Source organism: Dromaius novaehollandiae, chromosome W (genome assembly GCF_036370855.1).
Source record: "Dromaius novaehollandiae isolate bDroNov1 chromosome W, bDroNov1.hap1, whole genome shotgun sequence".
In the NCBI taxonomy this organism is placed as follows: Eukaryota; Metazoa; Chordata; class Aves; order Casuariiformes; family Dromaiidae; genus Dromaius; species Dromaius novaehollandiae.
This window is the reverse complement of record NC_088130.1, coordinates 26,103,857-26,129,292: the sequence shown is the minus strand read 5'-3', so window position 1 is coordinate 26,129,292 and position 25,436 is coordinate 26,103,857. Positions and strand designations below refer to the sequence as shown.

Genomic DNA, 25,436 nt, shown 5'->3' with positions numbered 1-25,436 from the left:
TAGGATCCTTACCGAAAGCTAAGGAGAAGTTACTCCATGTAGAGCCCCAAAATAACTTCTCATCACTTCTGTTGTACTGCTGTGTGGCACTGTCATTTTCTTAAACCATGAGTTTGTTATGTTGGTAACTGAATACACGTTGGCTTATGCACATACAATTTACATGTCATTAGTGGACAGCCAAAGCTTTGCAACTGCATCTCTGTAAAACTACAGGCAAAGCTGTTGCTCAGTGAGCACAGCAGTGGTGATCATTGCAGCTGCAGAGAGGTTTGGGCAGACAAAATCAAATGAGGGGAATGATAACAAGGACATAGTATTCCTGTGGGAACAGCTATCCTACTTTGCAGAATACATGTTGACTGATGGAAGTAAGTTCTGTCTGCAGACCTGAGGAGTGGTAGTGGCTGTAAAATTTCAGAATGATGACACTTTCCTCTGACAGCGATATGGCTGCTATGTGCAGACTTTCCATCTGAGGTTACTAGTCGTCTAAACAAGACAGTTTGGTGCCTCAAATGAACCTGGGAGGTTACCGTACTGGAGATGCATAGGTGTGTTTAAAGTTACTACCACTCTGTCCTGAGAGACTTCCAGCCTCTCAGATACTTATTTTTTAAAGGTTTGCATGTCTAAATTAACAGAATTCACGATGTGCTTCCCAGGCCTTTGAAATTTGTAAGCAGAATGGGATACTCTGTTGTGTTTGAAGGCTTGGTTTGTTACTGTGCTTGGTCTAATCAAAACTAATATGTAGAGTTTGGGGGTGTTTTTGCTACAGATCTTTTTAACAAGCTTCAGTGTGGAGTAAGTATGGAGAGAAATTACAACTTTTAACAGGATTATAGAAAACCAGTGTTTCAACAATTACTTACTCAAAGGAATTTTGCAGGGTTCTTTAGTTTATTGTTGCCTGAGTTAATCTGAAATTAAGCCATCTTTTTACTTACAAGAAAGTCAAGTCAAATCAAACTAAAAATATCCATATAACTTTTATATGCATTTTTAAATCTCTTTTCAATACTGTGTTAAGTTGTGCATTGTAGCAGTGACAAGCTGTTAGACATGATTTGAATAATCTTTAGTATATAGTCTTTCTATAATGATTTCACCTATGCAATAAGCTAAGCTGTGATACTGGTTACTCTTCTTCTTCAGCTATTATCATCCTATTCACTGACAATGTATGTAGGGAGTCATTTTGCCTTCCTAATCTGTTCACTGTCACAAGTCAGCATGGTTTTGTGATTTCCCCCCCACCAAAAAAATCTGGTCTTGTTGTCAGAAAGGATTGAGCGTCAGTCCTCTTCAAAGAGACAATGTCAAAATGAAACCCAGTTTTTTCTCTGACTTACCTGAATTCCTTTCCATTTTATTCTTGTAAATAGTTATTTTCCCCTTTCTCCTTGCCATTTTTGTGGCATTACAGTGTTTAAAAATCTACAGTGCAAGTTGCAGTGTAAGATGCCTAAAGATAGTGAAACATGCACTGCTGCCGATTGTGTATAATACATTTTAAACAATGTGTTTTTCTCAGAACTATTTGTTAAGTAACGCTTATAATGCAGAGGTAAATTTTTGGCTAAATACATTTTTAAATCCATTTTGTAAACAGAGAAATGTCGACATCTTTTCGGTATAATTTGTCAAGAAGTAAACAATCATTTGACTTTTTGAGCTGTTTGTGAAACACATATGCTAATTTGTCTCAAGACTAAAATGCATTCTTTCCCCCCCCCCCCCCCTTTTGGAGCTTTTATGCTTTCTCCTTTCTTGATCTGTCTGTTTTAAAAGGCAAAGAAAACTCCTTGGTTGTCACTTTGTTTGTTGTGACTTTTTGCCAATAGGTTACCTCTTTAATGTAATTTTTTCCCCCCATTACAGGTCAAAGAGACTGGAGAAATTGCTATTGCAGGGGGATATGCGGATATAACATCAGCCTTGGATAAACCTTCTGCTTGGGAGCCTGTGAAGGTAGGGGGAAGCAACAGAAGCATTAATTTGCAGAGCAGCATAATGAGGCTTATTTTTATGGGAAACATGGGAAAGCTACTAGAATCATTTATTAGTCTTACTAGCAATAATTAGATGAATATATGAATTCAGAGATGCGAAAACACAAGTTACCCAGCTTTTAGAGGTTCATGGATCTATTTGGGGGAAAAACACAGACATTTCAGGATATACAGAATGGTTAATGCAGTTAGAAGTGCTTGACTCCAGTTTAAGTATTAGGATAAGCATTGCTGTATGTATTACCAAACAAGCAAGACATGCATCAGAGAGGACCACAAGCTTGAGCACTTGCATGACTGAGATCAAAATCAGGCTCTGTAAACGTGAGGGTTTGCCGTTCATCTTGGGCTTTCTTCGTCCTATTGTACATAGGGGCTGTGACTAAAGGAGGGACAGAGGCCTGGCAGGGTTCCAAAACTGTTGGATCCATTTTGAAAGAAGGCTGTGAGTGCTATTTGCACATGTAGTAGGACTGACGCATGATACAAGCCTTACACTATATATGTGAAGAAATTCTCTGCATATGTGTGTCAGCCTGAAGTACTGGACTTGCCCTGAAAGACAGAATTGCACATGCAATACTGAGAGTGTCCTAGGTTCTTGAGGTGGTCTGTACAGACATGGGTGCACAATGCATTGCCTTCATAAACTTCATCTTTGTGCCGTGGAATCCTGTCTATAAAGGGTGAAGACTTAATCCATTAAAGTTTATGAAATAATGGCATTCATATACAGCTTGTGATGTATTCCTGAAAACTGCTTCTTTTCTTTGGTTGTGTTTAGTCTTCTGACTTTCTGGAAAGCTGTAGACTTTCTGTATTCTGGGGAGACAGGCACAGGCAGCCTGTCCAAAAGCAGTCGTCTGCCCACGGGCTTAACAGTGGAGGGTGACTAGGACATCTTTGGGTCTGCTGTGGAACCAGGTGGTTCTAGGAGTATGGTATGTTTCAGGAGTGACCTTCGTTTTCTCACCCTGTAGTTCCTGTGCTTGGACAGCTGTCCTGCTTGAGCACATGAGGCAGTCCCAGGATGGGAGCTGCAGTTGAGCTGTTAGTGAAATCCTATGGGACTCAAGGACTGTAGTGTGGACATTTGATGAAAAAAAAAAAAAATTTTTTTTGCTGAAAAAAGCTGCAGTTAGCTAGTCAAGCTATCCCCTGTTTGGAAACAAGAAAATTAGGGCTGCTTTGCACCATATTTCAGTGTTCTCACAGTGCCAGCACTGTAACAGCCTCCAGGTGCCACAAGGAATGATTGCAGGTATAGCCCTGCGGCTCTCCTGGCTACGCTCAGTACAGAGTGAGTGCTCTGAGAATGCTGTTGCCGCATTTTGAAAGTTTTTGGTTGAGCATGTGTGCATGTGGTTTTCAGAGGCTTGTAACTTGGCTGTGCTTCAGTAGACTTTCTTAGAGTCATACCACTTTTATTGGAGTGACCTGTTGCCAGATTTCCATTTGAGGTTCCAAAGTACATAGGCATTAGAACTTTTCAGTGAAATCATTATAGGGATTTTTTTAACATGGGCAGAACAGTTTGTTTTTCTTCAAGCTTACTCTGAGGAATTAAGGTGTATTGGCTGAAATGTCTTGACTAGCTGAGGCAGACATCCACCAGGGATGTCTTTATCCTGAATGAGTGAAGTTTGGCAAACCTAGAAGCCACAGGAAAACATGTCATATAATGGAAAATGTTGTCAGCCATAACCATAGAGGTGGCAAGATAGCAGTGCAAGGAGTGTATGAGTAGGTTCAGCACAAGAGCTTCAAGTTATGAGGAATGTCTTTACTCCAGTTGCAGTCAGATGAGGAATATGACTGAAACAGCTTCTGAAAGTGTAGTATTTTATCCATTACAAATGTTTGTTAAGGTAAAACAGCAAAAGGCTTACAAAATGTTGTATGTTTGCAAAAGTTAAACATGTAAATGTAGTTAGTCCCAGTCTTAAATGCTAAAAATACTGTATTTGCTCTGGAGTTCTGACTGTGTTCATAGTGAAGTCTGTTTTGAAAGTCTTTCATGTCAAATTAAAGTAACGCACTGGTGAAAACATTTTATGTTCTAAAAACTAACAAATGCCATTCACTGGAAAAAGTGGCAATGGTTATCCTGCAGAAGGAATAACGGGCAATTTATAAACCCTTAAACAATCCTAATTATAAAGCATATCTTAAATTGTAGTGATAAATAACAAAAATAATAAAAGCGAGATATGAAATAATTCTCAACAGTGATTCCATGAAACCTTTTCTGCTTGAATATAATCTTTAATGCTGACAATTGCTAGAGGTGATTATTTGCAGTAGAAGATGTCTCAATTGCATTTAATCATTCTGCAATAGATACTTTCCTGGACACAGTACTTGAACTAATAATCATATTTATTACTTTTTAACAGAGCTTTCTATTTGAAATTCTTTGTACCGTCTTTCTTTAAGACTGCAGGGCTGCAGAGTGACCTTGTGTTTGAAGAAATTGGTCGTCGCATCAAAGAGATTGGAAATGAGCTGGTAAAGAAAGTGAATGCTGTATTTCAATGGAACATCACTAAGGATGGAAAAACAGTTCAGTGGAGTAAGTCATAGTTTTGTTTTTATAATGCATGGGTGCATTTTTTAATGAAGTGAGATTACTTATATTCATTCTAATTAAACTGATAAAGATGAGCACAAGGGTAGCAGGTGAATTTTCACTAGGGCTTAAAAATCTGAATGCACAACTGAAATTTTTGCAAGGAGGTCAGATAAAGTTCAAAAATAAGCTTTCTCAAAATACGCCTCTATAACTTGCTTATTTGGTTGTAGGTAAAGGCAAGCTGCCCTCTAGAACTTCAGTGCATTTCTATTTACATTTTCCAGAATGGGTGTCTCTTGCACTTAGAAAAGCAGGCTAAATTAACCCACAAGGAGCTCTGTGCTACAGGAACAAGACTGCTGATGATATATAAGCTAACTAATCTAAACCAACTGGATATTTATTTCTTGCATTATTCTTGTGACTTCAGTGAAAACATAACACAACTTGTTTCTGTTCAGAATTTCTGAAATCAAAGTTCAATGAAGGTTTGTGCTGCTTACCATTCTTCAAGGGTTGATAAACAGAAGCCAAAGCTTGCCTGGCAATAGGTGGAAGGGAAGGGGTCCCTGATAAGTGGATTATACAAATATGTGAACCAGTCTGATTTGGCAAAACTGCTTTCTCACGAATTTTTTTATCCTCAAATTTTCGTTCTTCCCTCTTGTGCTCAGGTTGTAGGGACATGTATTTTTGCCGAAAGCAAAGCGTACATTTTGAAACTGAATATATTTCAATATTTTTGGTGTTACTAGTTTGTTTTGTTCATTTGTTTTATTGAGGTGTCCAGAATGGTCTACTAGTGCAATGCAAAAAAAGGGATAAAGTAGTGTTGCCAATGGCAGGTCTTCACATTTTTGTAGAGAAATGAAACTCTTAGGGTCAAATCTGTCATTTAGGGTGCTACATTATGATTAGCCTCAATAGTTGGACCTGGTCAGAATGCTTTTGGGAGCTACCATACAGGTGGGCTGCGCTTTGGCCCCCTGAGGAGAGAGACTGGCACATTGGTAGGTCAGATCCAGTCTGTGCTGTGCTTTATCCCATAAACTGTGATTTTTTTTTAGCTAGTGTTAGGTCTGTGCAGTGTTTTGTTCTTGGTGTATAGTTGCTTTGTTTCTTCTTGCAGGGTGGTTTAGAATCTTGTAATATCAGTTTCTCTTTTCCTAATAGTAAACAACGGAGGTTTGGAATAACAAGGCTGCTGTTCGAGTTGGGGGAAAAATGTCATGCCTTGCCCCTGAGACTGCTCAAGATAGCTCTGCTCTACTTTCATTGAGTAGCAGGCTATTTTTGTGAGATCAGGGGTGATTTCCACTTGGATAGCAGTTAATCAATGTATCGAAAATGCCTCTCTAGATTATGCAGGAGACTGAGTATCTTTAAATCAAAATGAGAGTGGGTAAATACTGCATAATTCAACTTGCAGGATCTGCTGTCTTAGAACTCATTATTACTCTTCATCATTCCTCACATCTCTGCAATGTTTCACTTACATTCTTTTTTAATTGAAATGATGGGCGTGCTTAGAACCTGGACAAGAAGGCTTGAAAAGTCTTTTCTGTGTTCTTACTTTACTAAAAGCTGTATTAGAAATGCATAGGGTAAACTCTAAAACACTTGAAGGGGAGACTTCTGCTTGTTAAAGGGCCACTGTGTGCGCTACATCAGTCACATCTTTTATGTGTTTTTTAGTAAGACATTCAACACATTAAAAAATCGAAGTAAATAATTGCAAATTAAGTGATGGTCATGTTTACAGTAACAAGCAGAAAATTACTTCATCTTCAAGATGGTTCATAATTTTCTTTGGTTTTGGAACTGCTTTGTTTGTGACTTAAACTGAAGATTACATATGTTCAAAGGATGGATGGACAAATTAATGTAAGAAAAATCTGTTGGGGAATTTTAAAAACACGAATAAAATTTCTGGCTCAGGAAGACGTAGAGCTGCAAACTGCTGAATGCAGGATAGGCACACCTAGAGATTTAGGCCTGAGCTGAAATGTGGATGCATGTTTACAAAGGGTGATGTTTGTCAGTATATCCTGAGCGAGAGGATTACTGCTTTGGGTAAATCAAAAGTCAGTCAGAACCTTTTCTATTTTTCAAACAGAGCTTGTTCTCTCTTCTGTTCCCTACCAAAATGGTGGGGAGAAGGTAATGTCTTCCTCTGATAGGTATTGCCCTAACTAAAGGGGATTAAAGAGTTGTAACTTTTCTTTGACTATTCCATTTGCCCCTGTTACGATGGGCAAAATCTGGTCTTTATGCAAATTTGGAACTACTTTAACCTTTTGGGATAAAGGGTCTCATATTATCTTAAACATCTCCTGATGCTTACTAGTACTAGGAGCTTAAGCCAAACGTTTCCAGTAACTTGAAAAGGTGACTGCAAATATTAATAGCATGTTGATCAGTTCCTGCAAGCCCAGCTGTCAAAATAGCAAAAAGTGTTTATGAATGACTCTAATGTCTGTGGTGTCAGAAACATGTGAGACTGTATGTAAATATGTAAATATCTAGGTGACAAGGAGGATGTCTGTAGAAAATGTCCTTACTTTTTTCCTTAGGAAAATTGGTGTGTGGGTTGTGTTGGTGTGCAAAGGTTGTCCCTTTGTTGTATATCAGTTTTCCAAAGAACTTTGCGCAATCTGATAGTTTTCTGAATGTTTGTGTCTTTCTTTGAAATTTTGAACAGTTAAAGAAAAAACAGATTAGTCATCCCTTTCCAGCAAAGTTGGGCAATATTAAAAACATTTTTAAAAATTTGTGGGCTTTGGAATCTGTGCTGTCTTCTGTTATTTAAATTCTCATAAAGGCATCAAACTCAGCTATCCTCAATTTCTGCAATTCCTTGGTGTCAAATAATTGTGTAAATTCACTGGCAAAGTGCTACCAAATTCTGACAATTCTAGTATCAGCTCTAATTATATGGAATAGTAGCATACTACTACCTCTAATAGTTTTCTACTTTAAATAGTATTCGTATAGTATTACTCTAACAGTTTGCTAATGACCTAGGATATCTGCATGACGGAATTCTTATTTTAGGGATTTTTTTTTAAACACTATTCTGGTAATAAAAAAGAAGGAAAAAAGAAAGGTGGGGGGGAAAGGAGGGGGGAAAAAAAAAGGGAAGACCTACCAGAAGCAAGCATCCAAGAGTTGATAAACAATTGCTTACATTATGATTCAGTATTCAAGAGCATTGTCATGTACTGTCTCTTCTGCAGCATGCTAGCCTAATTCACTTTGCATAGTGGATATGAAAGAAGGCAGGGGTTTGTGGCTTTGCTTTCAAAGCCTGGCTGCTTTCTTGTAGTTAAGATATTGCAAGCAACGTGGCATTTCTGACAAACTTTTATATGATGATCAGCAAGACTCTTGTAATACACATAAACAATGACAGCCAACTTATGATATGCAGCACTGACAATGCCATTTACTGACTTGAACACTAGATTTTTTCTATTAATGGTGTGGAAGCTTTTGTACATGAGTAGAAGTTTTATACATTGAAAAACTACTTTTTGACTTAAAAGTTTGGGTGATAAATGTTGTCCTTGCTCTAGCTTGAGTTTAATTACTTTGTCATTATTTTGACCAATTTCAAACCTGCCTCAGTTTTGATGTTAGCCAGCTTTGTAAGTAGAATTGTACTGTTTTGCCCTGCGTATAAATTTGGCTTAGTGGTTGTTAGTTGATCTTCTGTGTATACTAATATTAAATCAGTACTCTAAATGTTATGCTAAATTAATGATTCTAACAATTTAGAATTCTCTTTCCCTTCTCTTTTATTAAAATAAAATTGCTGTAATAAAAGCTATATCCTATAACATAAGCAGCTGCAATAAAGCAAACAGGAAAATATGAAATTAAAATTGGTAAAGAGTTTTTGGTTCCTTTGGATAAGTATTCCATACCCTAACAATTTACGTTCAAAAGTCTTGACGTGTTATCACTGAAACAATTGAAATGTCGGGAGGTGGGTTGTGTTTTGGGGTTGTTTTTGTTTTAAGCCTTAAGTTAATGTTAATTGTTTCATTTTCTGTCTTTTAAGGCCTCCCTTGCTAAGGGCCTCCCAGGCCTTTGAAGGCAGTGTTTACGGTTCTCTCGGGCTACCTGCTAGGTTTCTTTCTGATATTAAATTTGTTACTCCATGGCGTTGCCTTGTCTTTTAATCTTTTGGCTTGTCACTTTTGCCCAGCTTTGTGCTGTTGTGAAAACTGCAGCAATTGACAGTGCTAGAAACAATCTGGGCCCTGCAGCCCCGTGCTGTCGTGCTTGATGGTTGTAGCTCCAGCGTCTGCAGCTAATGTCCTTGAGCTTGCGATCTGCGGAGGAGGCTGGCAGGCAAGTGCAGGAGAGGAAGCAGCAGCAGGAAATACTGCTGGGGAGCTGTTTACTCACACAGCTGTTTTGGTGGGTTTTAAAATTTCAGGGACCAAAAGGGTTTTTTATTCATGTTTATTGTCAGTGTTTTGTTTCAAATCTAACTGTAACCTTTTGATCTGTTTTCTATGCAATAAGTGAAGATTTTTGTGTATTTATTACTTTAAATGGGATCTGGGAACTGGATTTAACCGTTCTCATTACAGAGAGACTCGATAACGTTAATATTAGTAACACTAGTCTATTTAATTAGCCATGACCTTTGCTTTTACATAAAACTGTGAAGGCATAGAACCTCAGGTGTCTTGCATTGGGGATGTGAAATTTCGGACAGTTCATTCACCGTCTGAACAATGATGGATTGTGGCTGTTGTCAGCTGATCTTGCATGGTGTTTTTTCTTTACGAAAGCAAACTGTTCTAATTTAAGAGGATGCTGAAAATGTAGATAATGCAATATAGATTTTGACAGCATCAAAGCTAGAGGAATAAGGTTAGCACTACTGGAGCTTTTTACAACTTTTTTTTAATAACAAAATTCTTAATGCAGTCCCCTAGCTTTGAATTCTCCAGTTAGTTTCACTAAAGCATGCCCTCTTTTGTCTCCTGAATATTTATACTGTACAACAACTGCTTTTAGGTTTTTAATAGTTATGGAATTTTTATCTTTGTAAAGAGTTAAGCTCCTTCACTGCAATTTCTGCTTCCACAGAGAAAAAGCATTGCCATTCAGATTTATTAGGTGATAGCTAATGGTTCTTCCAAACAGTTTACCCATCTGTTGCTTTTCACCATGTTTCTAAAGGAACCGCTGAAGGCAGAAGAAACTTTTATTCCTTTCCAAGTCTCAGAAAAATAAAACTTTTGTAGGAGAACTGAGAAGAAATCATTATGTGCAGTTGATGGTGAACATCTCGCTGAAATTACTGGGAAACTGCTAAGCAGTTTATGATGTGATATGACTCCAGGCAATGAAGGGCGGGTGACATTTTGTTACATTTGCTTTGAGGATGAGTCTTGTATTGCAATTAGCTATCCTCTGTGAAGGAGAATAAAGAAGAAAATGTCTGACCCCTTAATAGTTCTCTCGTTAACATGGCATGGTAGTTTTAGAAAGCAAAAGCAAACCCCGTGCCCCCAGTTCTGGCTTTTAAGGTTTTTTGGCTACATGCTTTAGAAGGTGAATATCTAATGTTTTAGCCTGGGTATATGTGATTGTTTTGACCTCGTTATTTCTCTGCCAAGATCATCTTATGGGGGATAATAATTAACGTATCTGATTGCTGCAGTTAACATTTTTGTGCACAAATAAAAACAGGTATTTGGAGGGTAGTTACTGCTCCTTTCACTGAAATGGCTCAATTCTGTTTCTCTGTCAGGTATGTAAAACTTAAATTTTAGATTTTTGACAAGCTGGTTGATGACTTAAATTCTGAGTTTCATTTAAGTTGTGTTGCCACACACAATATTGGCAGGTACCACGTCCATAGGCAAAACTTCTATTTTTGTATGGAGTGAATCAGCTCTATGAGTGGCTGGGGGAGAAGCTGTCTCTAAGTTTGGGTTTTGTAGCAGCCGGTGGGGCTGCATGCTCTCAGGAGCAAGAACCATCTGCAGTTGGCACGGGCACACGTGAGACACCTTTAAGCTACCGGGGAGTTATCACTGGTGGCAGAGCTGTAGTAACAGCGTGTGAGATCATTGTCAGGCTGTTACCCAGGTCACCAACCGACCCAGGAACCCTTTTGAGTTTAAGCACTACCATAGCTACGCTGGCACCAAGTCATTCTCAAGGTGGTGGAGGAAATGGCAGTGCAGGACACAAATTGCAGTGACTAGGTGGCAACTCTGACCATGGAGACATGGGACTATAGGAGACTTGTATCAAGCCAGTTTTCTGGCTTCTTGTCCGCTATAGCAGACAACAGTGTTGTACAGCTTTATCTCATAAAGGTACTTCGTAGGAGAAGCCATCCTTTTTGGTCTTTGATCGGTTCAGAAAGGTAGACTTTTTTTGTCTCTGACTGGGATCTGTTCTGATACCAAGAAATGTCTTTCAGTGCTAGTTTATATCCATTTGTCCATGTGCCAATGCTATCTTTTAGTTTCAGTTGCCATCTGAATACTTTAGAATGGGTGAATGTCAGGAGGTGAGAAAAGCTATCTTACAAGCTCCTCAGCCTTTGTCTTGCAAAAACTTAACAAGCAACTTTGAGGAGACAGTTTTCCATTCTGTGTTATGAGAGAAGTTATGTTCCTTCTTCAAAATACCAACGTATGCTGTGTTTTTAATTATTTTTTGTCCAGTGTAATTCACCAGCATGGAATAAAGAATTGCAGTAAGTCTCATCTGTGAATCAAGCTGCAGGATTTCTTTTCCTTCTGGTAATTCCTCTGGTTTTGTTTGCTTGGTTTTTCACTAGTGCATTAGTTTGCATAGGTTTGCATTAGTGATGCTGTAACTTATCTCCAAAAGGCCTAACAAAAAAAGAAGTTGAAGGAAAAGGACGGGGTCCTTAATGTTTTCATGAAAGGAAAGCACTTGCTATCACATTACTTTTGGGGTTTTTTTGTGGCTGTTCCGATTTTTTTTTTCTTTTTTTCTTCCTTAGCAGGTCTCTGATAATACTTTGTAAACAGAATAAAGAGGAAATGGAAATTTAACCTATTGCTAAATAGAAATGGTCTTTTGTATATTTTAGGGAAAAGTGCATACTACTGGATTGCTCCTCTTTTTAAAATTTCTAGTAAGTTTTAATTTGAGGTGTAGTAAAGATTTGATGTGATTAAACGTAGCAATTATATCTATAGTACCATGATTATGTAGTGTTCACAGGCATACTTGTGCTTGGAGAGATTACAGTTGGTTGTTGATGTGGATTGGTAGATAAAGATCTTAAGCCTTGCAAGGATAATGGAGAAGGAGAAGAGGGCTTGTAACAATAATGTGAAGTATGTATTATACTGAAATTAAAGGCTAGGAGTTGTTAAAACTTGCCTGAGTCACTACACCTTTTTAATTCTAACTTTGTGTGTGCTGAACACAATGCTAAGACTGATCTATCACTATAATCTTCAACTGTATGATATATACCATGTCTGTTTTTTCCAGCCAGTGCTCAGTAGTGGAGGAGAATAGGATGTGCTGTGTTTTGGGAGATGTTACGTCAGGCTTTCAGGATCTGGGTTTCCTTGTGGAAGTGGCTGGGAAGGGAAAAACAGGGAAAAAAAATGCATGTAGAATAAAGCACAAGAAGGCAGTCATGCTTTTTCAATTTTTAAAGTTCAGAAGTCATTTAAAATAATTAATAATTTTAAGCATCCTACAAGTACACAAGTGTGTTTTGTGACTTCATATATATATATAGGGGCTTACTAGGTAGTTATAGTCATGTGGGTCAAAAGGGGCTCAGTTTGGCTATGTTGATATGGTTCATCACATTGCTAGAATTTGAGTAGAGGTATTTTTTAAGAATTCATTGAGAGTTAAGTTTGGTTGGCTTAACCTGAGGAGCTGGTAACCATTGCATTTAATGACTCAATGGATGGATATATACATATAATATATGTGTATGTGTGTGTATATATATATATATTTATATATAAAATATTCCCCTTTAGTGGTCTGTACCTGCATAGCCTACTGGAACAATGTTTAAAGGCTTATTTATGATGATAAATTATGTAGTAGGTGTTCTGGATCATAAAGGATTTTACACAGTTCCTACCCACAAACACAGAAGGTTTAGGAAAATTTTTGTGGCCCTAAGGCTGTGTGAATGTTTTTCGGCTTTTTATTCTTTAACAGATGTTCATCATATGAACACTATGAACCTTTGCAACCAAAATATTTAGAGGATTTTGATGTTCCCAACATATACATAGATGAAGCTGATCTGGGGAAAAAGTGGAACTTGTCTGATGTTTTGTATTACTAGCTGTGAAGAGTACAAAAATAAAAACAAAAATTTATAAATGAAATTATTTTGAAAAGTTCAGCAATGTAATGTTATTTGTATGTGTTTGTAACTTAAATGCTGACATCTTAAATACTGATATGCTGTAAACCTTTTCTGATACATACACAGTATGTTCTTATGGGTGATCAGTAATTTTTGGTTTTTCCCCCTCTCATTATGTCAAGTCAGTGATATCTATTAAACCTGTCCCTGAAGTGGTAATTTACCTTAGTATCTGTTAAAATCAAGTGGATAATAATAATCCAGTATGTAACTTCTCACAGAGCATCATTATACACTTAATTCCCTTTTTAGTTTTGTTGTAACTGCATAAATTCCTTTTTAGAACAGATTTCAGAAAATGGAAGACTTAACTGCTTCAAACAAAATCTATTCCTGAGCTATACAGCGCACCTCAACTTTTCAGAAAACTTACTTGGAAAAGGACTGTGCATGAGATGGTTTATGCAGAAATAAGTCTCTGTAGTCAAGCAAGTGGCTTAAAATGTGACAACTAAGGGAAACTGTGTGACTGTCTTAATATTGGCCAGGCAGCAATGATTCTGAAACCAGAGGTGTCATGTCCTTACAGAGACAGCCACTTGAGTAATGATTTTGCTTTGTACTTAAAAAGTGGGGGCCAAGAGGAAAATGTGTAAAGGGAAAGGCTGGGAATCTGCAGACGCTGAGAGTGAGTTGGCAGAGCACATCCTGTCAAAATATTCTTCTAAACAAATGACAGAATGCCTGACAGGGTTAACCTTATAATAGATTATTTTGGCAGGGCATGTGGTTCGGGGAAATAGGACTCTGAAGCTCCAGACACTCTGAGGAATTTGGGGCTTTCCAGAAGAGAAGGGCAAGTAGTTGCAAAGGCTTAAGATCCTCTTTACCTCAAGCAGAGCAGGCTATATTACCAATGGGGCAAAGCAGGGAAAATGCAACAGCATGTTTTTCCAGTGCTGTATTTGACTTCTGTGAATATTAAAACCTTGAAGTTATTACTAACTTTAAAAATTCTGCAATAGTTGAGCTAATTAGAATCTTTTGAGTCTTAACTATTGTGTAGATGCTGGTTTTTGTTTTCTGGGTTGTTTTTTTTCCATCTATGGAAGAATTTTCAGATCAACTGTGGGTTGTTTTTTGAACTTGTATGTTTCTAGGATTAACTGCTAAATTCTTGCTGTAAAACCAAAACAAAAAATTTAATTGGGATGCATATGCTCGTGTGTCTATGTTTTAGATCTAACCAGGAAGCTGAGATCATATTGAAGGCTTTCTTGATGATCCAGTTAACTTTTCCTTCAAGAGGTGTCAATGTTGAACAGTTGTCTTTGTTTTTCTTTAAGCAGGTATTTTCCTGCTTTGACATAGTTTTTTTTTTTTCTACTCCTTTACTAAAGTTCCCATTCATCCAAACTGTTAACAATATTTACTAGTACTACCTATGTTAAATTGTATTAATGCCAGTGAAATTATTGGATCCCGTGCGCATAGGTCCATGATAAAACAGCAAATTAGTAAGACTTACTGTGTATGTGTCTCTTAACCTTGCTTGCTGTGTTATGCTCCACATAGAAAATGGGCGTTATAAGAGAGCAATGTCTGATTTTCTATTTGAATATCAAAAATTCAGTGTAACTATTTAAGAGAGCACTGGAAAAGTCTAAACAGTTAGGAAATTTATGCTGTTGTCTTCTGTGAAGACTAATGTCTGAACTACAGAAGCATCAGTGATTTCAGTAAGATAAACAAGTGGATTCCAACCCATCGTCCTGTAACAGGTAGGTCTTGGTTAGCGTGTCAGAGAAGGGTAGTACAGTGCTAATGTCTTTGAACTTGGTGTCTATTCATAAAAATGAAAGGACAGGATTTTTCAGGCTATGTAGGGATTGTTCTTCCTTCGATTACTGTAAGCACTGTGCAGCTTGTGACTGAAGTGTGGATTACTTGATAATTGTATTTTTGAGTCTCTCTTTCTGGCATATTTTGCTTCCTCTAAAAAAACAGAAGCCTACACTTTTTTAATATCCACTGTCTAAAAAGGCGCAGTTTGAAGTTTGGGCTTATTACTATCTAATGGCTTAAATCCTAACATTTAGGATGTAAACCTCTGTTACTACCTGTGTGACTAACTCTTATTAGTGTTATTAGAACAGTACAGGAATCATCTGGGTTTTTTCCATGTTGTAATCTCAATTATTTTGTTTCATTGAAGAACAAGAAACGCGTCATTTCCCAAGTGGCTTTTAGCTAGAGAGTTATGGTTAGATTGGACATTTCACAATAATAGATAAGAAAAGTAACATACTTTAGACTGAAAATTTCATCTTTATTTTGAAATAAATCTATCTTTGCTGCTTTTTCTCAGCAATTGACTTAAAGAATGGTTCTGGAGAAGTCTATCAAGGACCTGCGAGAAGTTCTGCTGATACCACCTTCACTCTCTCAGACCAGGATTTCATGGATGTGGTTCAACAAAAGACCAACCCCCAGCAGGTAAAAACCCTTGTGTCACAGATGTATTCATTTGCATGGGGAAATAGTATCTGTTTTAATTCAAGCTGTGGTTTCACTACTGTTAGCATTCTGAAGTCTGCAACACTGGATGTTTTGACAGTGCAAACCAGATTGAGACTGGGTGTAGGCATATCATTAACCTTGTAATGAATTAGTCAGAGCGCGTGATAAGGAATTTATGCCATCTTTATGCTAGGTGTGGGAAGACAAAGATACCTCAAATGTTGTAAAGCCTACCACTGCAAAATTAGATTTTTTAAATTTATTTGTTTTCTGGCACTTCAGAATACCTGTTTTGCAGGGTTAGGATTTGTCAGTTTTACCACTCGGGCTGTTTTAATTGGTTACCTTACAGGAGGTTGACACGTGTTGCAGTACTCTGATTTTACTACTACTGTAGTGAAGAAAAATGTATGGATGGAGATCCATTGAAAATGGGCAAAATTTTTAAGGGAAAGGAGTATGTGTGTGTAATCTGTCCGCACTTCAGGTTCTTGAGATAAACTGCCCTGAAACTACTAATTTTACTTCCCCCCCCCCCGCAAAAAAAAGCCTCACATAAAAGTAAATTAAACTGTCACACATTGAATATACCAGCTTAGAGACTCAAACTTCAGTAAATGAAAACTTTAATTAGCTCATCATATATCAAACAGTTGCTTTTCTTTGATCTCAAGCAGAAGTTTAAGGATTGTTGGAGACTTTGAATTTAAAATTGAAGACTAACGATGTTGGCAAATATTTGTTACAAGTCTTGCATACCACATGAATAAAATTGTTTGTGACCTCCTGTATATAACCGACATAAGGCATAAACAAACAAGATGTTGACGTGTAAGCTTTAGAACGCTAAAGGACAGTGACTCCAATTCAGGCGCATTATCTGTTCTTAGGCATTAGTATTTCTTTTGAGTTTCTGTGAAGTTTTTCATCTAAAGAAGCTCAAAGCATCTATTCAAATTCTGTTCTGCTGTCTCTCTCTATTCCTTATTTGAATATATTTCAAGTTAATGGAGCCATGCAAAAGCACATTGTTTCAGAACTTTCAAAGAGCTTTCAAATTGCAAAGCCACAGCAAAGCAAAACAAGTTAAAAATTGAAGATTGAAATAGGCCGTGCAGGTCTTTGAACTGCAGACAATAAAAATGTAATACACCAGCATTTCAGTGAAAATTTTGGTCAGTTGGTGATTCTGCAAGCACAACAAAATTTTCTGTATTGTTTTGGTCTTGCATGTTGTAATGTACTGAGTACAAAGTTGGTGCATTCCCTTTGAATATGTGTGTGTATGTATGTGGTGTGAGTTCCTGTTTGGATTTGTTAGGAATTTGAGCAAATAATGCAATGAGCAATACAATGATACATGGATTTCTGTGGGGTAGGGTGGGGAGGACTGGGAGCCTTATTTTTGTGTATTTGCTAACTTTTGTCATCAGCTTCTGCGGAGAAATATGGTTTTACCAGAAATGCGCTGTGCTGTACTTAAAGAAATGGAAGTCACCGAGGGGTGGTGGTGGTGGTGTTTTTTCCTCCAGAGCAGTAGGCTTGGCCTTGCCAATGACAAATCAAGATGGTATTAAAATGAAGTTCACACTGTTTTCTGTTAACGACCAATAACCAATAGACATTGCTCACTGAAGGCTTTTGCATAAGCAGTGAATAGCCATGGTTTTCTCTGGCTTCTTATTTGGCTCTAGTAACCCTTTGGATTGTGGGTAAATAGTTGAACACTTTTCTCTTTCTCCCTCCTTTGCTTCTTGTAGGCATTCTTTTCTGGTAAACTAAAAGTGAAGGGGAACATCATGCTGAGCCAGAAGTTGGAAATGATCCTGAAGGATTATGCCAAACTCTGAACTGCTTGATCGTCTACCACAGTAGTCAAGAACTTCAGAAGAGAGAAACGTCAGTTAGTTCAGAACCAATGCTCAAAACATTATGAAGATTCCTTAACATCAGTGTACTGATTCACTGTACTACTAATACACAAGCTGTTCTAATTGTTGCAGGCACAAAATCATAACATGAATGTAACCGTAAATACTGTCCCTTCTTTGATTCTCAGCAATGGTGTAGAATCTTACTTTCCCATATCACATCTTTATCTAAATAAAACGTATGTAGCTCTTAAAAAGATGCATATATTTCTATATTAATTCTGAAGAAAATTAAACCAATACATCTCTTTGATATCTCTTTCTTTGTGTCTGTCAGTCTTCATTTATGTTGCCTTAGTTAAACTTTCTAATTGCTATGATGTGAGCTGGCTTATTTTTGAAATTAGGATATTATCTTTTATCTTAAGCTCTCATGATCCCATTCAAGCAACTGGAAGATGGAAGAGTTTCATTTATTTAAATCTTTTGATTATGGTTTTGTTTTGGTTTTTTTTTTTCTGTAGAGGAAGAAAACTCTTGAACTTTTACACTGCCCACCTTCTTTAGAAAATCACTAACATAAAAGTTACTTTTATTACATGGAAATTCAATGAGGCTTTTTGAGATGGGGCCTTTATTTTCGTTACGTGCTTTTCATACTGAACTCTGAAAGCTTTGTGGAAAAGAACTTCTGCAAGCACAATTTGTTAAAAAATTGCTGAAGTCCTGCAGAAGAGGCTTTTTAAGAGAGTTTATCTGTTGTTTAATATTACTCTTTTATACTGAGGAGTGTTTATCTGTTGTTTAATATTACTCTTTTATACTGAGGAGTGATTGATTAAAAATCTGTAACATTGGTAAGCAAAGGTTTGTGACTACTAACAATCACTGTAGAGTCCAAGCCTTAGCTGACGTGACAAGATGACAAGTAAGAGTAGCTAGCAGAGCAGCTGAGAAAGTCTCTGTGCTGCTTATGGCACGCATTTCTAACTTCTATAAACTGCATCTTTGCCATCAGTATCACTAATGCTTTCTACTCCTAAAAACCCACTGCTGGGTGAAGACAAGTTTGGTTTGTTTTTTGTTTTTGTTTTTGTTTTTTTTTCCCCCCAGAGGACCAGACTCAAACATTTGCTTTTTGCTGCTGTTCCAACTCTGCATTGACTTTTTCTCTGAGGTAGTAGGAATTAACTGACTAGGTCAGTAACTGTTGCATTGAAAGGGCAGGGTGAGGAAAAGCAGTCAGAATTACTTCTTCGTGGGAAATCTTTTCAGCCAAAAGATACCAGATTTCTGAAGCACTGCACCAAAGATGTCAGTATAGCCAAACTACTCTTCCTGTAGATTCATTCTCATGAGGGCCAGAATCATGGCAGCAGCAGAAGATGTAACTGAGAGTGAATTCCTGGTTTTGTATGTGTGGGCAGAACAAAGACAGCATCTGCGGCCGTATGTTTTTTTGAAGAAAGTATGCTCTTATGGGCTGCTGGTCACACGAATACCTGGAGTTTTAGTTTAATCAATGTGATCAACCTTTTTCTGTGTTCAGGGGGTTTTTTGGCTCATTTGGACTAGTCTTATGTTGATACCTTTTGAAGAATTTAAGACATGTCTGGCTTGTCTCCTAGATGACACTGCTCTGGCTGAGTGAGTTGACCATAGCCATTAAAGAGTCCAGTGGGGCTGCAGATGAGTTTGACAGTTTGAGGACAGATGCCTTCCATTACAGGTTGTAAAACTGAGTCAAATTGTCCACAGATTTCTTTCTTCTCAGCTGTACCATCAGCTATGCTTTGATTCAGCTATAGGACTATAAAACTGACAATAAGATTGTGTCTTGTAAATTAAACCATGAATAGATGGGAAACTGCAGACCAAATGTTATGTCTGTCATCTCAAATAGGCTATCCAGTGCTAATGACTGAAAAAATGCCCTTTAAGCACTGCTCTACAAGGAGTAGAAAGATAGTAAGCCTTTTTTTTTTTTTTTTTCCTTTGAAAGTGAGAGGCAGAAATATTCAGGCCAGGGAAGTTAATACTGTCAAAGCCTGTTGCTGTTGAACAGATTGGAGAAGAAGATGAGTTTACTAAGTGGATTTGGGGGAGGGGGAAAGAATTGCACAAGAGCTATGTGAAATTTTAGGTACTATTGTGATGATTTCTGTCCAGCACAGTTTCTGCTGGATAGAAAACCCACATACGCTTAAACTTAAGTAGTATCTCCAATACTGGCCTTAATTAAAAACACGCTAGATTACATGCAAAAGTTACATTGATATCAGAAATGTACATCCTGGACCTTACCCTGACTTTAGCTTTTTTCCTCAGCATTACTTGGTCATAGGTCTTGTACCTGGATGGAATAGAAAGTCGTCTATTTCTACTGCAAAAGTAGAAGTAGTAGTTTGCTCTCCTAATGGAGGCGAATTGAGCACACCTCTCAGTATTCTGGTTTTCTCGCTTTTCTGGGACCACCGTTCAAGTGTTTAATTCTTTCATCTGCTTTGTGGCCTGAATAGCTGCTACTAATGCTTTTGGCATGTGTGTTTCCTCTGAAGATATTTACCTGCACAGTGTTCTCTCACTTTAACTAGTAACTTTCCCAGTTACTGCTGAAAAAAACCCCTTTGCTAGATCAAATATGGAATTGAGGTGTTTTAAAATGTTTTTTTTTCCCCCTAGTAGTATGCAACTATGAAAGCTTTTCTTCATTCACCATTGAGAGCTTTTAAGAGTAGTAGTCTTAAAAAAGACAGTAATGAAACCAAATATCTTTTAAGAAAATACATGCTGGAGATGATGGCCATTTTGGTAGCTGGTCGTTTCAGTTTAAAAGGTTCTGGGGTGTTTTTGTCTAGAACACTATTATTCTGTGTTGAGAGCTCAGGTTTCAAATCTTTCTGTTTTTCAGACCTCTTTTCTTGATGATTAGCAGCAACAGTTACCAATATTCTGTTGCATCCATTTCCACTCAGGGTAGTGTAGAGATATAGCAGCAAGGTAGCCTTTCACCATGCGTGTTTGGTTTGGTTTGGTTTTGTCTTTTCTCTCAAAGTAGCATCTTCTTTGAATGGTTTTTTCTTTGCTAGGATTAAGCCTGGATTGTAAAGCCCCACTTGCTTACCAAACATCTCAGATATCTCTCTAATGATACTGCTAAATTCTGTATGAAATAAGGAGGATCTTACAAACATCTTAGCAGTAAAAAAAAATTAATGCTGCATATACTCTGTTTAATGTAGAGGAGAGCATCATGGTTCTTTATTGCAATGTATGATTTATAATGTTTTGCTTTATTCTGTGTATGTGAAATTAAGGTGATGTCTGGATATCAGTGTAAAGGATTTTGTAGTAGTTGCAGATAAGAATTCGGGGGTTTTTTATGGAATACTTGAGTCAATGCTAAATCTGGCTGATTGTAAATTGGTGTGTTCTTTAATCATGGTAGTTTATTTTATATCTCCTTTTTCTTCTCCTTACATGGCAGTCTTACTGATAGCTTGCAATTATGCATATTCTCCAGATAATAAATTGCAATTCCACAGACCTACATCCTCTTCAGTCATTTTGGGGTCTCCTAGCTAAAGCAGGAGAACAGCAATAGCACACGACAAACTCTGTCTATTGGTGCTGTCTTCAAAGACGCCTGTGCTGACTTTTAGGCTTTCCCGTCCCTGGAATTGTTCATAATTAGCTTATTTTGCAGGAGTTCACTACATCTTCCAGCTGTCGTTAATAATTACAGATAACAGCTCTATAAATGTTGACAAGTACAATCACAATCAGAGAATATTAAAACAAGTAAAATGGGGGAGGAGAAAAGGCATGAGAGAGAGGTAAGCTTGAGCAACTTTATCTAAACTTAAATTCTTTATCCTCTGTCCCCTTCTAAAGCCTTATTCCCTACCTCCTACACATTATTACTTTCCTAAGGGTTCTTTGCATTCCAGTCTGTCAGACTGTAGTACTTGTAAAAACAGCTGTCCTTGCATCATTCAAGAATCACCTTGATGAACTAAAATGCTTTGTAAAATGAATTCAGTACTGTAGCAAACAAAATATCCTAAACTAGGCAAAAAAACTGTTTTAAAATACTTCTATTATTATACCTTGACAGAGGTCAATTTCCCTAACCTATCTTCTATTACCCTCCACAAGCCTCAGGGGCAGAACAGCATTCAGGTGGTGTTGACTTCTCTTTACAAATCATTGCTTCTTTCTAATGTGAGTAAGGATCTATGTAAAGAGAGGGTAAGTCTCATTGCAGCATTTTGTTTTTGTTCATAATCTTTGAAAGGGTAACGGAAAAAATGAAATATTAACGTCTCCCGATTCCTGCAATGGTCTTCTCCTCCACGTCAGTTGATGTGGCTATCTTTCTACTCATGTGGGACCGAATTCTCTACAATGATTAATCTGCAATGAAAGCTTCTCTTCTTTAGGCTTTAGGCTGTATCTCCAACAGATTGACCTGGACAGCACTGGACATCAGCTGATCTGAAGTGAATTAGGAAAAATATAAGTGTATTGGTAGGTTATGAACCTGGTTGTGCGTATCTGACTCCTAGATTATCTTAATGGTGTAGTTCAAATGTTTCATCTGTCCAAAAAACTGCACGAAACTAGCAAGATAGGATCTTCGATGAGTGGATATTCTGAGCTCTGTACATAGTGGATCTCTTTATGTTTCTCACTCAGTTCTGTTAAAATTCCAGTAGTCTGTTTAAAAAAAAAAAAAAAAAAAAAAAAAAGGCTCTGAGGTCCCTGTGTCTCAAAGGTACCTATTCACAGCTCACTCAAAAAGCAAAAGTTAGTGTGAATATTAGGGAAACAATGACAGTGAATTGCTAAGGTTGGTTGCATCCTCTTATTTTAGCCAAATAATTTTCTGTTCCTACAGGATTAGAAAAAAATGACGTGCTTATTTCATACTGGAGTCCATGACATGGTTAGCGTTTCTTGTGTTACTGGGACAGCAGGGTCCCATAGAAAATAGAAATGGAATTGCAGCTTGCATAAATCAACATGCTTGGTATAATTACATCTCAAAGCAATATATCAGTATTTGCCTCTTACATTGCTTTTTCGTGTACTGTTCTTTACTTGCAGTAGTCTCACCATTGAGATAAAGCGCATGAGACTTGCACGAAGCCGCCTGACTTTTTCATGAAACTGCCTGAGCCTCATGTTCTTTGCTCCCTTCAGTCTCTTTCTTTTTTGGTCAAAACTGATGTGTGCTCTGCACTATAGAGCTTTCTGTTGTGTGAAGCTCAGCCTAATTTTTATGAATAATGGGCAATGCAATTCTGCATATCTGCTGTAAGCTCAGAGCTTATAATAGCTATAGTGCTGAGAGCACCATAATCCTGATAGAAAATGATGATAAAAGGCAGCAGAGTTTTTGCTTTAATGTAACACATGGGGTTTTTTCAGTGTAAAAGATAAAATTAGGCCACCTGAGTACTGTATCAGGGAAAATATAACCTTACTAGTTCAAAACAGATTCCAAATGAATTTTTAATTATTTGGTTTTCAGTGCTGTTTTTCACATATCTGAGGGAGCACAACAAGGGAAACTATAAAGGTAGAAAAGAAGATCCAATTTTAACTGTTACTTTCCATTTTCTCAGGAAAAAGAAAAAAAACCTGATGTGATCCACATCACCAGTTCAGTTGGGTTAAGGAAATACCCAGAAGACATTTGTGAGGATGGTAACAGTGAACACCTGACCAAACTCTGGTTTGGCTTCAGGAAATTCTCCTGCTAGATGATCTTATTCACAAACGAAGTAAAATCAAACCTCAGATCACTTGTGCTCATTCAAAGTTAGTGTCCTTTTTCCAAAACAGATGTGTTTATCTACATGCCTTTTCCAGCTTCCAGCCTGATGATTTATTCCTGGCCACTGAATGAATCTGCAATTTCGGTAGCTTTCATGGTCAACCTAAAATCTGAGGGCAATGTTATTTTTTATATTAATAGCTTATTTTGAAAAGAAATACCAATTTACAACATAAATGGTATGCTTTTATTTAATTTTTCATTACTACATCCAAAAGCACTGGTGAAACTGCTCTTCAAAGGTCTAGAGATCTTTTAAAGAAATGCCTGCTTAATAGTAGATTGTATCATGATCTCTTGGTATTTCCTAGCAGTTTTGTGATTATTCAAGGAGTCTTCACTGTGATATATGGCAGCTCCTGTAACTGTAGTAGCCAATTTTACTAGGCTAGACTTTGCAACTCTGTGCATCACAGAGCACAAGGTATTGAAGAAAATGTTTTCTAATGAAAGTCAAGAGACCTAACAAAAGTTAACTCTTTTAATGGCTTAGACACCAGAGCTTGCAACTTGCTTGATACTTGATAGCTTTGATAAAACAGAGCCATCAGGTATATACCGACTCAGAATATTCTAGTAAAGTATGTAGCTGTGTTCCAACTTGTTTGAGCTGTTTGTAAAGCTCCACAAGAAAGTGCGTTATAAAAGTGAGTTTTTGTAAGTGCCTTTTTGATGTCAAAGGCTTTAAGGAGCTTTGTGGGTTGCTGTGATTTTGGAGCTAGGGGAAAGGGATATATATATATTTTATATATATATATGTATATAAAATGTTGTTTTCTTGGGCTGATGCAATACCATTTGCTAGTAGATGAAAATGGGCACATTAACCCAAAACAAAGTGGAGAGCACAGTACTGCAATTCCGTTTGCTGTTACCAAACCATTTCCCCTCAGAAGCGGCCGAAGAAAAACAAAAGTGGCGGTGGGGTACTGCATTTTGGAATGCTGCTGAGTAGGTGAGGGCAAAGTCCGTTCTTTATTCGTAAATTTAACCATGAGGAAAGCAGAATGTGCCTGTAAACATCTTTACTATTCTCTATACCCCATGGTTTTTTAGCATGCATATTTGATACAGCACTTTGTCACGTTGTTGCGAGGTGATTGACAGAGAGAGCAACCAAAAGACATTCTACATTATGGCTTTTTCACTTTTAAATAATTCCTGAAGGTACCAGGCTGTTCCTTAACAATGTAGTTACAGTTTTGATCTTACAAAGGCCGTAGAAATGTTTTATGAGGAGCAAATAAAACCAAACCACAAAAGATCATAATGAGCCTAACAAATTCACATGTGATTGATAATGGATCAAAGAAATATCTTGTATAAAACCGATTGTGCTGTGTCAGACCTCTGAGTCTTACTCCTCGAGAGAATCTTATGCAGTACTTCCATAGGCAAGCTTGGGACCTCAGGGTCTAATGTCGGTTATGCTGGAGTATAACTCTGGATGCTAAAATGGATTCGCGAAAGATACTAGTTTTATAATAAATGGCATTTCCCCCCACAATCTATCTCAACTAACTCCTCAGTGATCTGCAGGTAGGAATTATTTGTGTCTCTCCCTCCCACCAGAGATAATGACTTGCCATGTTTGTTACTAACACCCCATTATGTTCTGGTAGTGCCAATCACCATTCTGCTGCAACTGCTCTAATTACGAAGGTTACGCTGAATCAGAGCAATTATTCGTGTTCTCTATTCAGCTTGAAGTTTCCTTATGTTTTGTATGTGAAGTAGAAAAGGAAGCATTTCTGACTTTTACTACAGTTATCAGTTGGCTAATGCAAGGTTTGCAGTAACCTTACCTGTTAAATGCTGGTTAATTTTCTATTTTGATATCTTCAGGCTTATTTACTTACAGTTGGACTTGTGGAATTACCGTGTTATTTCCTTCTGCTCACGGATGTCTTCTCCCCACCACCCCCCAAAGAATTGTTATCCTATATTAGATGCAATAAATGAGAAAATTTTTTTGTTAGGGAAAAGTCATCTTAGAATTTTAGAAAATCTAACTACATTTTGCAAAAAGACTTTAGCACATATCTTTTATAAAAATGGAAAGCTTTCAAAAAAAAAAAAAAAAAAAAAAGTACTGTCCATGCGGTGTATCAAACACAGTTCGTTAAACAGTTTCTTCTCTGCTTGGTTGTGAATTGGTGTTTTCAACCCAGGCCGTGTTTTCCGACAGCCTACATACATGTTCCAAACTCCTTAAGTATCAGTAGTTGTGACTTCCCGATACCAGCTTTGCTATACCATT

General features: G+C 37.4%; 1 protein-coding gene across 2 annotated transcripts in view; it reads left to right on the top strand.

The window, feature by feature from the left end:
• The window catches only part of LOC112992405 (peroxisomal multifunctional enzyme type 2), a 69,485-nt gene extending 51,832 nt beyond the window's left edge, over nt 1-17,653 (top strand). For both annotated transcript variants that reach the window (XM_026115439.2, XM_026115441.2), the window contains exons 21-24: nt 1,885-1,974; nt 4,452-4,587; nt 15,312-15,439; nt 17,224-17,653. In XM_026115439.2, the coding sequence (XP_025971224.1) occupies nt 1,885-1,974; nt 4,452-4,587; nt 15,312-15,439; nt 17,224-17,313 (444 nt within the window). In that variant the 3' untranslated portion in view covers nt 17,314-17,653. The remainder of the gene's footprint in view (nt 1-1,884; nt 1,975-4,451; nt 4,588-15,311; nt 15,440-17,223) is intronic.
• Nucleotides 17,654-25,436: the final 7,783 nt, after the last annotated feature.